This window comes from Dreissena polymorpha, chromosome 1 (genome assembly GCF_020536995.1).
Source record: "Dreissena polymorpha isolate Duluth1 chromosome 1, UMN_Dpol_1.0, whole genome shotgun sequence".
NCBI classification, from domain to species: domain Eukaryota; kingdom Metazoa; phylum Mollusca; class Bivalvia; order Myida; family Dreissenidae; genus Dreissena; species Dreissena polymorpha.
In genome coordinates, this window is record NC_068355.1 from 125942690 (window position 1) to 125955164 (window position 12475).

General features: G+C 36.8%; 1 protein-coding gene across 1 annotated transcript; it reads right to left on the bottom strand.

Annotated features, from left to right (window-relative positions):
- Window positions 1–452: 452 nt before the first annotated feature.
- LOC127849150 (uncharacterized) lies at window positions 453–2013 on the bottom strand. Its single transcript, XM_052381899.1, has 2 exons — window positions 2009–2013; window positions 453–1614 (listed from the first exon to the last, which is right to left on the bottom strand). Exons 1-2 carry the CDS (start codon window positions 2011–2013, stop codon window positions 453–455), a joined length of 1167 nt encoding a protein of 388 aa, XP_052237859.1.
- Between the last annotated feature and the right edge of the window lie 10462 nt (window positions 2014–12475).

Genomic DNA, 12475 nt, shown 5'->3' on the forward strand with positions numbered 1-12475 from the left:
GGTGTATTTTATATTTATTTGAAAGTTAGTAATTTTACTAAAAGCTTAGATAGCTCTACATTCCAGTTTAAATTTTTTAGAAGTGTACGTTGTTTGTTGTCAGATACAGCCGTGTTGCTGCTACTATCTCCTTCATCAGGTGGGGCCATATTCATCGGACGTTTCGGCACTGTCCCACTACGTCCTCCTATGGTGTGCCGACCGGAAGTGATCAATTTCCAGCCAGGAGATAGTAAGCCTCCGCTACACTTCCTCATCTGCCAGGTCTCGGTGGCCAGTCTCTAGTCAACTGCCCTGTGTCCCCCTATTCACTTCTCCTCTCTCTTCCGCCATAGCCACAAGGAAGCAGACTCCGTTTCATGTGCAACAACCGATATGGCCCGTTTCCGGACCTGTCATGTAACCCCCAGTCTGCTGAAAGTGCGCCACAGTGATTGGGCTGGGAAACCTCTTCAGCCCACCACCACCGGAAAACACCATGCCTTCCAGCCTTTCTCTGTGCAGGTATCTGTGAGAGCCTGGTACTTTTCGCGCTTCCGTTCGAAGCTCTCTTCAATCCGCTCCTCCCATGGTACTGTGAGCTCCACCATCACAACCTGTTTTGGTACAGCTGACCACAGTACTATGTCGGGTCTCTGGTTTGTCACGGTGACCTCCTGTGGAAACTTGAGCTGTTTCTTCAAGTCTGCTTCCATTCTCCAATCTGTTGCCGTTCCAAGAATCTCACATGCGCTTTTGGCCTTTGCCCCATCTTCTCCAGCTCTGACAAAGGAAATGAATGAGGGTCCTTTGTTGGTCGTCTTCTTCGCTTTTCGTGCTTGATCTAAATGATCGGCGATTGAAGCAAGAACCCTGTCGTGACGCCATCTGTATCTGCCATCAGGCAGGGCTGTCCTGCATGAGCTCAGGACATGTTCCAGATTCGCTGGTCTTCCACAGAGCTTGCAATCATGCTTTTCGGCAAGACCCCAAGTCACTAGGTTTGTTGGACTTGGCAGCACGTCGTAGACAGACTTGAGCAGGAAACTAAGTCTGTCGCTTTCCATGGTCCAGATCGCATTCCATGTAAGCTTCCTCTGGGGTACTCCCTCCCAGTTCAGCCATTTTCCCTGTTTCCGTAGGGTAACAGCTCTGGTGAGCCTGGATTCTTCCTCCATTCGGCGAACCTCTTCCTGCACTTGGGTGCGTCGGTCTTTTGCACTGGCTTTGCTCCACTGCGAACGGATGACGCATCCGAAACCTAGTCGCCCGTGTGCGACATTACCGACAATGTCGCTGTGCCGAAGACGAGCCTCAGCCTCTTTCACTGCCTTGTCAGCCCTCCTCTCTCTCCCGGTGTTGACCTGCACTCCTGCTTCTCTAACCTTCTCATCACTACTATCTCGTAGAATAATGACTTTCCGAGCCGTTGTGACCTTGTATTCCTCCGTCAGTGATCTGTGCAGTTCAAATCGAGCCTGGTGAAACTCTTTGGCACCCCCATCCACCTCCTGAGGAATGAATTTATTGTCCTCTCCATTGCTTCCACTGTTGATGACGGTACACTGTACACCAGCAGCGGCCACAATAGGCGTGGTAGGATGCCATGTTGGTAAATCCAGGCCTTGAATTTTCCTGGCAGACCACACTTGTCCACATTTGAATATAATATTTTATGATGTAACTTCAATGTTCATGGATTGTTTTGTGTGATTAAATTGAATAAACTTAATTGAAGTTTTCTGGATTTTTTCTTTATATTGTACTGGAATTAAGTTTCATTTTCTGAGTCTTTCAATTTAATGACAGTCATTTGTGGGTCAAGATAAAATTGTTGTGTAAATGTATATTGCGCGCTAAAGACAAGCATTAATGGCGTGCCTTTCTGGTGCATTTTAGGTGCAAGAAAGAACAACTTGAATAAAAGCCAGCAATGTAAAGTGAGTGGAATAATCTAGAACACGCATTGCATATAATTGGAGCCCTGGATTTTCAGATGCTGCACATAATGAACAAGTCTACAGTGTACCGCATGTGAACGGATCTGTTTCAAACATGTACTATTCATAGGTAAAACATTAATTTATTTTGCCGCAATATATACTTTAAGCATGTTTCAATTGTGTTACGTCTATACAATGAAATACTTTACTAATTATGTCATCATTTTTAAGGTTTATCCGCATGCATCTTTTTTTTTATAAAGGAACGTACCACTACCGTTAACACAGGTTGAACGGCGTAAACGAATACGCCTGTGCTTTTAATATTAACTATAAATACATATGTACCTCTTGGAGCCTGTTGGAATCGATCTTCAATGTTGATAATTGCATAATATAGACATGATTTCCGATATATAAGGTAAACTTTAGTATTGACTTTGTCTTATTTAACTGGTTAATTGACTAAATACTTTCAGATCACACATGACAATATTAGCTGTAAGAGTTTTGATTTGAAAGTAACCTTATCTTCTTGTAATCAGAGCCTTAAGTTGGTTCTATATGAATTAATAACACAATGTATATATTTATTAATGTCTATGTTGAAATGCTTAATATATCTTTGAGTTATTCACCACTATTACATGATTTTTACATTTTTGCCTTTACTTCAACTATGATATCAATTTGTAACTTAAACATACAATTCAAAATGTTAGAAGTTTAAATATATTTATTTTAAGCCATTTTGTTTTATAATTGTGTTTCTTTTCGCAATTTTTAAATATTTCAAACTTTTTTTAGAGAAAATACACGCACATGTCTTTTATTGATTTATCGAAGTATAGTGAACTTACATTTATGTTCTGATATGCGAATTTGTATATTTATAATTGAAAGCAAAACCGCCTCACTAGGACTGACAAATTATCAAATCATCATGCCTTCATATCCCCTATTCGGCGTACATATTTTTTAAATTTTAAGCTTCAACCTTGGAATCAACGGTATTTTAAATTTGTAATGTATCAATTAATACACTTAAGTGCCAAATGAATATCGCCAAGATGTAACCAGGTTTAGCCATGTTTTAAGTAGTATTAAAGCTCTTGTCAGTAGAAATTTAGAAAAAGCAGTTTATAACACTATGATATACTTTTCAAAAATCTTAATTATAGAACAAAGCTGAATCATATAGGTAATGGCTTTAGTACTTTAATATTTTTTAATTTAAATTTAGCCACGTTTGAAATGTTCGCAATTCAATGTTTGATCAAGTAAACATTGAAAAGTACACACACGAACATTCACATTACCTGTTCAGCAATTCATTTTCATGATAGAATAATTGAATGTTAGATCAATATAGTGCAAAAAGTATTCTCTTTACCAAGTCTAGAATTAAATCCTTCTTCCTAAAATGATCAGACATTTTAAAACACAACTGAATACCTGAATATAACAAGCACATGTTTAGCTATTGGGATGCCGTGATGTCATTCGTCCGTGCGTCCGTCCGTCAACTTTTTCTTCATACGAAAATTCATTCCAATAAGCTTGGCAGATCATCTCCACAGATGCTTTGATGATATTTTTTTTTATAATTGTTCCCATCGTTTATGTCCGATACAGTTGAAGGACACAAAGGCTAAACACAGATTTGAAAATAACATCGTAACATTTCCTCCGAAACGTTTGTTCAAAATTTGTCCCTGAGGTCGACAATGACCACACCAAATGAATTAATTGTTTTATATAGTTCGATCTCTGAAAAGTTTGTTCAAATCATTACTCTTAGCGGAGTTTAAAATTTCCGGTCACTTGTTTTCCTTATATGTCTTTGGTTAACACTTCTGTTCTGGACATTCAAGGCCCAGATATTTTATATATGTCAAACGATATGTCTCTGACTGAAATGTTAGTTTGTATCATGTTTCTCTGCCACATTGACTTATACAGGAAACAAAAAACTTTAAATGTACTTGCCTAAAACCTCAAAGCCAACGATGTACCGATTTGGTAGATAAATGATCCATAAGATGTCATCTCCAAAGCATGTTTAATTAATGCCCAAGAGCAATAGAAAGCAGCGTCTCCCCAACAGTCTCCAGTTTAATGTTTAGTAATAGAGGCAAAACATTTAAAACTCTTCGTGCCTCAACCGCAAAGTCCATGTTCAGTAGGTAATGTCATCTAGCGGTTATTTACACATTTAGTTGCAGTCACCCCCCCCTGAACATGCCACGGCCCAGGTGTCACATTTTTAATACATATCTTATTAGGAAAAAGCTCCGAAAATGTTCCCTTGGCATAAGGACATTGCCAATATGTGTATTATTTGGGACGTAGCGCCAGAAAAAGGTCCTCTACTTAGTTCGTTCAAAGTATGCCTTTGGAGTTAAAGCTAGACAAAAAAGTTTTACTACTACAATCAAAATACACAAAAAAACAATATATAAAATAAAGGAAAATCGTGTTGAGAAGAAATAAAAGGCTTGACCATATTTATATAATATATATATATATATATATATATATATATATATATATATATATATATATATATATATATATATTACCTTGACTTTACAGAGGTCATAGATCCAATCTCACTTCGCAAAATAAAGAATAGTAAAAGGTTGACATTGAAGAGTACATAATTAACGGCATTGTTTTAGTGCCATGTTGTAATCTGGTTATATGAGACATAAATGATCGAGTTTTTCTATAGCAAGATACATTTCAAATTATTAATAAATGTTTTGAGTTGTAATATGGTCGTATTGGACCAAAAATTTATTGATCTTCTTTAAGTTATAGATATAATGAGAATATATCTATTTTTCCAAATACAAACGACTAACAAATTTCGAACTTCTGTCAACGAAATGCAAGAAAGCTTGTCTCAATTAATCAGTGTTCAGTAATCTAGAAGACTTTTTTTTACAACATATCAAGTGTCACTTTTGCCAAAAAACATTGCCCAATTTTACGACTTTAGAACGCATTTCATTAATCTGTAAGTATGCAATACCTAATTTTACGTTATGCCATAATCAATGAAGATATAAAAATCGGTAAGCATCTGACGCTTTTGACATATTCACTTCCCGTACTGACGCAAATATTATATTGAAATCCATGTAGGTGGGTCTTGATTTTTCACTTTTCAAGAAATAGAAATCGGCATTTAAGAGTCACTTAGTGAATATACTTAAAAATAATAGTTAATAACTGTCAAAGTGAGAGGTCATGTTCAACATTATCACGCGTGCAAACTATTTTAGGGACAGGAAAGTTTGACAGCATTGGGACGACTGTCTATTGAATGTAAAGTCCTCCGAGAACTTTAAACAACTTATCGATGACTTTGGTCAGCTGATATGTCGTAAAATAGACTTAAAGTGTGGTATCTGTTACATGTCACATGTGTGTTGAGTTCTGTAAATAAAATAGTTATACATTGTTTAACTTGTTTTGATATATACATATATATAAGTTCAATATAAAAAGGGGACCACAGGGTAGGGGGTCCCGTAACATGTGCAGCCTTGGGCCCCAAACAGCTTAGGCTGGCCCTGCATGTCACTCAAATTATTCTTACAAAGTGAAACAATATTGTACTCAAATGTAATAAAACAAGACGTTAATTGTCGTTTAGGTTCTTTCTTAAAGATATCGAAATTGGTGATCCAGCGTCACATTTGTCGAACACACTGCGAGGCATTAGGAATGTAAAATTCTTTACTTTAAAATGCAAGTACGATGACCTATATTTCAATCCGTGTAATAGTCTTGAGAAGCAAAATGTCGGGTATCAAGTCTCAATTTTACCAAACCTACACAATCAAACAGCAACAACGTCGCCTTTAAATCCTGATTTGACAAATAGTATGGTAAACCATAATTAAGTATCTATTAAGCATAACATCTTATAATGGCATTGCAATGGTTGCAGTCGATTTGTTGTTTTACGAAGCTTAAGTTATACATTCTTTACAATATGATATTCAGGTTAGTGAGGCAAATGAAGCGATGTATGCATTTGACAAATTATTGTGAAATCTTATTTAACTTTGTTTTTTAATTTCCCTTTTATAGCTGCGACAGGGCGAAATAGAACGCAATATTGTGTAAAAGAACGTGGTAAGACGACTTCACATGTGTTTTCCATAGCATTGTTTTTTTCAATTCATTTCTTTACACAAACATGTTTATATGACATGTATACTCGTAGTACATGGGACTCATGTAGAAAACATGATTTACGTAATTTATTATAAAAGGTGTAAGTAATGAGTAATGAAACTTGTTTGTTAGCAAAACGAAAACAATCCTGATGTAAACGAACATCTCAAAGCCAAAACGAATTCTGAATATTAAGATAAGTTTCGACAATTTTTAGGGACACTTTTTGGAATGAATACAAAATATCAAAATGCACAATTAGTATGCTCCCCATATATATATGGGGAACATATAGTTGCCAGTTTGTACTTCCGTACGTCCGTACTTCCTTCCGTCACACTTTTGTTACAGTTTCTCATAGCGCCTTCAATATTTTACCGATCTCTTACGTATTTTACATGTAGGTACCTTGCATGGACCTCTACCTTTTGATGAAGTTTGAGGTCACTGGGGTCAAAGTCACCGAGGCTAATAATAGATTTTCCGTCACACTTTTGTTACAGTTTCTCATAGCGCCTTCAATATTTTACCGATCTCTTAAATATTTTGCATGTTGGTACCTTGCATGGACCTCTACCTTTTAATGAGCCTTGAGGTCACTGGAGTCAAGGTCAAAGTCACCGAGACTTATAATAAATTTTCAAGGTCACACTTGTTTTCCTCACAACAAACAAATATATCGACAAAGCCTCATCGGGAAGCATCCATCAGTTTTACTGAAATCCTTGTTTTCTAATGTGTTTAACAGTGAAACTTTAAAAAACACAACACCAAACATTTGTAACAACAACTTTTCCTGACGTTGAATATAAAAAAAACAATTATCTACAATGTTGATAAAGCTTTTTGATTTGGTATTTTTTAACATGAAATTATTTATTTTCTTATTCATATTGTATCTGAAATAAAGTATAATTAATTTGTAATATTTTTATTGGATCTAAGGATTTTGTATCAATCAATTAGTTTTAAATATAATTGTTCATGTGTCTAAATGCAGCTTTGATGACACAACAATCTACCATATTTTTAGTATAGTTCGTTTTTTGACAATAGTTTTGATGCCTAGTCCAAATATCAATGTTCATGCAACAAGTAAGCCGAGAATGGCATTCACAGTTTCATTATATAAATCATTATAAAGGACACTAAGTGCAAACTAAATATGATCGAACATGTGTATATATATGAAATTTTATTCTTGAGAAAGTGCTAATTTATTTTTAATGAGGATGAGTTTATTTTTTCATAAACGGCTCATGGATGTTACGTTATAACACAGCGCATGTGTATGCCTGTTATACATTTTACTATACCATATATGTTGCTATGCATGCATTAAAAATGCATTTATATGGACATTCACCCGGTCGGAATTATTATTGTGGTCGGGGCGGAAGATACAATAATATGGTTATTACTATTCGCTGTCTTTCACAGGTTTATGGAAAATGTATTGCACAGACATAATATGTAGGCTTAATTCAAATAAAAATAATATTTGATGTAATTTAATGTGTATAAATTGAAGTAATTGTATGATGCGACACATGTGATCTAAAACACTTAATTTAGTTATTTTAGGAACATTAAATATTATTTTGATGCTTGTCGATGGAATATATAATTTTAATGGTGAACACAAATAATATATACTAGTAAGACATAATAAATGTCGCATTATTTTTCCATTCATTACATCGTCTACCAATGTCAGTTTTTTCTCCTCACAAACATAATACGTGTATAATATTCATTAACAGGTGGTTTGCCATAAATTAATAAAATATATTAACACAACTGCAATTGAGCAACAACAATGCACATATAGTGACACTGTTTCTCACAATAATCATGTACGTTCTACGGCTTATAATGTAATAATGTCGTTATATTAAAAGTTTATTATATAAGGTAGTTTAGATGTTGCATGTTTATATCTTAACAAAAAGCATCAAATGAAAGAAGCATTTAGGCTGCATATCTATGATCGAATATTTGTTTCACTAGTTGTTTTAAAAAAATATCTATTTTTACTAGTGACAACTCAACTCGTGAAATATGTTGCTCTCAAACCACTCTTGATTTTAACTCGATCATTCGCCGAAATCAATGTTTCTAGGATGCGATGTATTTCTAGTTTAAATATGTTTAGATACATTCATGCTTGCAGCATAGAAAATCCAAAGGCTAAATTAAAATACCGAATGTAAAACCGGATATATTACATGCTTATAACACTTGCACTGTATGATTGTTTCCTTTAATTTGTATTTAAAAAAAAGATCGACGGTATGATATGTTCACGTACATTTTAATACCAATTTTTCCTAAAAAAAGATGTGGCACATGCTGATTCACGCGTATATTGTCATATGCGTCTCTGGATGGAAACATGACTTTGGCGGTGGATGGAATGGTTGCATAATGTTGATGTCAGGGCTAACACGGTTTGGAGCAATGAACGAGTAGAAGCAGGATAGAACATGACTTTGGCGGTGGATTGAATGGTGGGGTAAGAGGAAATGCGGATCACATGGGGAACTATTGAGAGTCCCTTGGGTCATCATTGCATAATGTTGATTACAGGGCTAGCACGGTTTGGAGTCCCGTGGGTCATTATTGAACAATGTTGATGTCAGGGCTAGCACGTGTAGACGCAGGAAGCAAATGTGACTTTAGCGTAGGATTGATTGGTAGGGTTAGGGGTCATGAGGATACCAAAGGATGTTGGGGATAGTCCCTTTGTTGCATAATGTTGATGTTAAAATAAGCAAGTGGGTGAGCAAAGGACGGGTAGACGCACGATGGAAACATGACTTTGGTGATGGCGTTAGTGCAAAGACTGACGGACATGTGGATACAATTTGGAGCTTGAGAACGTATCTCCGGCCGTTGATTAATATTAATGTCAGGATTTTTTCGGATAAGAGCAAAGGACTTCAAGATGCAGGATTGACGCGTAATGGTAATGGCTTGAATTTGATGGCAAGAGGTCATGTGGGTACAACTTGGAACTGGAGACCCGCTCTTGTGATATCAAATAATAAAAAATCAGAGTTGTTACGGACGGGAGCAAAGCAATGCTAGATGCTGGACTTAAACGTGACTTTGGCGATGGCTTAAATGCTAAGGCTTCAGATCTCGTTGATAGCAGTGGGAACTGGATAGTTGAACTTGATAGCAGTGGGAACTGGAGAAGGCTAGTACGGACGGGTGCAATAAACGTATGGACACGAAATGGACACATGACTTTGGTGAAAGCTTCCGTGCGAAGGCGAACGGTCATTAGGATACCACATTGAACTTGAATAATATGAAAGTCAAGCCGGGTACGGAGTGGCGTAAAGTACTTCCGAACGCGGGATGGACCAGTGACTTTCGTGATGGCTTTATCGCTAAAGCTAGAGGGCATTTGGATACCATTGGGAACTGGGACGCGTCTATTGCGCAGAGGTTAAACAATGCAAATGTAAATGGCAGTAAGGACGGGGTGAGAGGACGTTCCGACGCGGAATGGAATCGTGATTTTGGCGATGGCTCGATTGTTTAGGCTACAGATCATGTGGATACCAGAGGAAATTTGGGAGGATCTGTTGCGGCGACGTATACAAATGAGGATGCCAAAGTTGTTAAGGACGGGGCCAATAGACGTCTAGAAGCAGAATGGAAACGTTACTTTGGTAATGACTCAAGTGTTGAGATGTTGAGGTTAAAGGTCACGTTGATACAAGAGAGAACTGGGGAGGATCTGTTTCGGCGAAGTATAATTATTTGGATGTCAAGGCTATTTATGACGGGACTAATGGTCGTCTAGAAGCGGAATGGAAACGTGACTATGGTAATGACTCAAGTGTAAAGGCTGAAAGTCACGTGGATAACAAAGGGAACTGGGAATTTATTGCGGCGAAATATAATTATGTGGATGTCAAGGCTATTAAAACGGGGCCAATGTACGTGTAGAAGCGAAATGGAGACGAGAATTTGGAAATGACTCAAGTGTAAATGCTTCAGGTCATATGGATAACAAAGGAAACTGGGGAGGATTTATTGCGGCGAAATTTAATAATGTGAATGTCAAGGCTATTAAAGATGGGACCAGTGGACGTCTAGAAGCGAAAAAGAAATATAACTTTGGTAATGATTTAAGTCTAAAAGCTGCAGGTCATGTGGATAACAAAGGGAACTGGGGAGGATCTATTGCGGCGAAATATGAAAGTGTGGGCTATTAGGGACGGGGCCAATGGACGTCTAGAAGCGAAATGGAAACGTGACTATGGTAATTACTTTAGTGTAAAGGCTGAAGATCATGTGGATACCAAAGGGAACTGGGGAGAATCTATTGCGGTAAAACAGAATAATGTGGATTTCAAGGTTATAAAGGACGGGACCAATGGGCGTGTAGAAGCAAAATGGAAACGTGACTTTTGTTATGACTCAAATGTAAAAGCTGCATGTCATGTGGATAACAAATGGAACTGGGGAGAATCTATTGCGGTGAAACATAATAATGTGGATTTCAAGGTTATTAAGGACGATTCTAAAGTACGTCTAAAAGTGGATTGGAAACGAGACTTTGGTAATGACTCAAGTTTGTAAAAGCTACCGGTCATGTGGTTAACAAAGGGAACTGGGATGGATCTAGTGCGGCGAAGTATAATAATGTGAATGTCAAGGTTATTAAGGACGGGGCCAATGGACGTTTAGAAGCGAAATGGAAACGTGACTTTGGTAATGATTTAAGTGTAAATGCTGCAGGTCATGTGGATAACAAAGGGCGCTGGGGAGGATCTTTTGCGGCGAAGTATAATAATGTGGATGAAAAGGCTATTAAGGACGGGGCCAATGGGCGTCTAGAAGCGGAAGGGAAACGTGACTTTGGTAATGACTTATGTTTTAAGGCTGAAGGTCATGTGGATAAAACAGGGAACTGGGGAGGATCTTTTGCGGCGAAATATAATAATGTGAATGCCAAGGCTTATAAGGACGGTGTCAATTGACGTCATGAAGCGGAATGGAAACGTGACTTTGGTAATGACTTATGTTGTATGGCTGAAGGTCATGTGGATAACAAAGGGAACTGGGGATGATCTATTGCGGCGAAATATAACAATGTAGATGTCAAGGTTATTACGGACGACAGCAAAGGACGTATCGACGCGGGATGGTCTCATACTTTGGTGGTGGATATAGTGCTAACGCTAGCGGTAATGTGGGAACCAGTGGGAATTTTATAGCGTCTGCATCTGCGTCATCTAATAATTGGAATATATGAGTTATTACGGACGGGAGAAATGGGCGTTTAGAGGCCGGATTGAAACGTTACGTTGGTGATTGGTTTAATGCTAAGGCTAATGTACATGTGGATACCAATGGGAACTGAGGGGCGTTCTTTGCGCCTCATTTACAATCTGTAAAAGGAGAAGTATTGAGAAGGTAACATCAAATTTTGTTTATTTTTTGCGAATCATTTAATTGATTGTTTTCAACATGAGATTTGAGGGTTTTTTTACTTTAATATAGGTCTGCAATTTATAACTGGAAACAGTTCGAAAATGAATTGATTCTACAATGTCATCGTCTTTTGAAAATTAGATCAGTTGAATAGTGTTTATATTATTTCTTTACTTAAATAATAAACAATTATTTCTCAGAAAAAAGGCGATTAACGCATTTTATATTTAACTGTTTTTTTTATATCCTAATAATTATTTTAATCACACATTTTGATATTTCATGACCGATGTACAAGTGTAAATGTTGCAATGATTCTGCTGATTAATGTATAATAAATCTTGTTGTAATGTATTGAAGAAATGACTATGATCACATTTCAGAGACACTTCTTTGATCATACGATGGAGGTGACGTTCTTTACTCCAAAGTTGGATGGCAATCAGTGCAGTTTCAAACTCTACGACTTAAACAGGGATGACCGGATTACAAAAGATGAGCTTTTTGCGGTGTTCGGAGACAACAAGAAAACAACATAGTTGTTTGAGGCACTTCATATGTTTATAGTTTAGGTGAGTTAATATTTGTGGTTATGGGTTTCTTAAATTCAAAACAAGTCTACTGTATTTTAAGATTTACTTTGTAGTTACCAAAGTATGATAACTAACTATGTGTAGTTTATTGAATCAGTATTTCCAATTAAAAAAGCTAAAATCGTAAACATTATTGGACAAAACAGAGTTGTCTTCATATACGTTTCTTGGTCCAGTTTTCTTGTTAGGTCAAAATCAAAATATAAAACCGAAGTCCATTAAACATATTTTGAAATATGGCAGAACAAATGTATATGCTGTTAATTTTAAAAGTATGTTATGTTTTGTAAGTCAGCTATCAACTTTATCAAATTG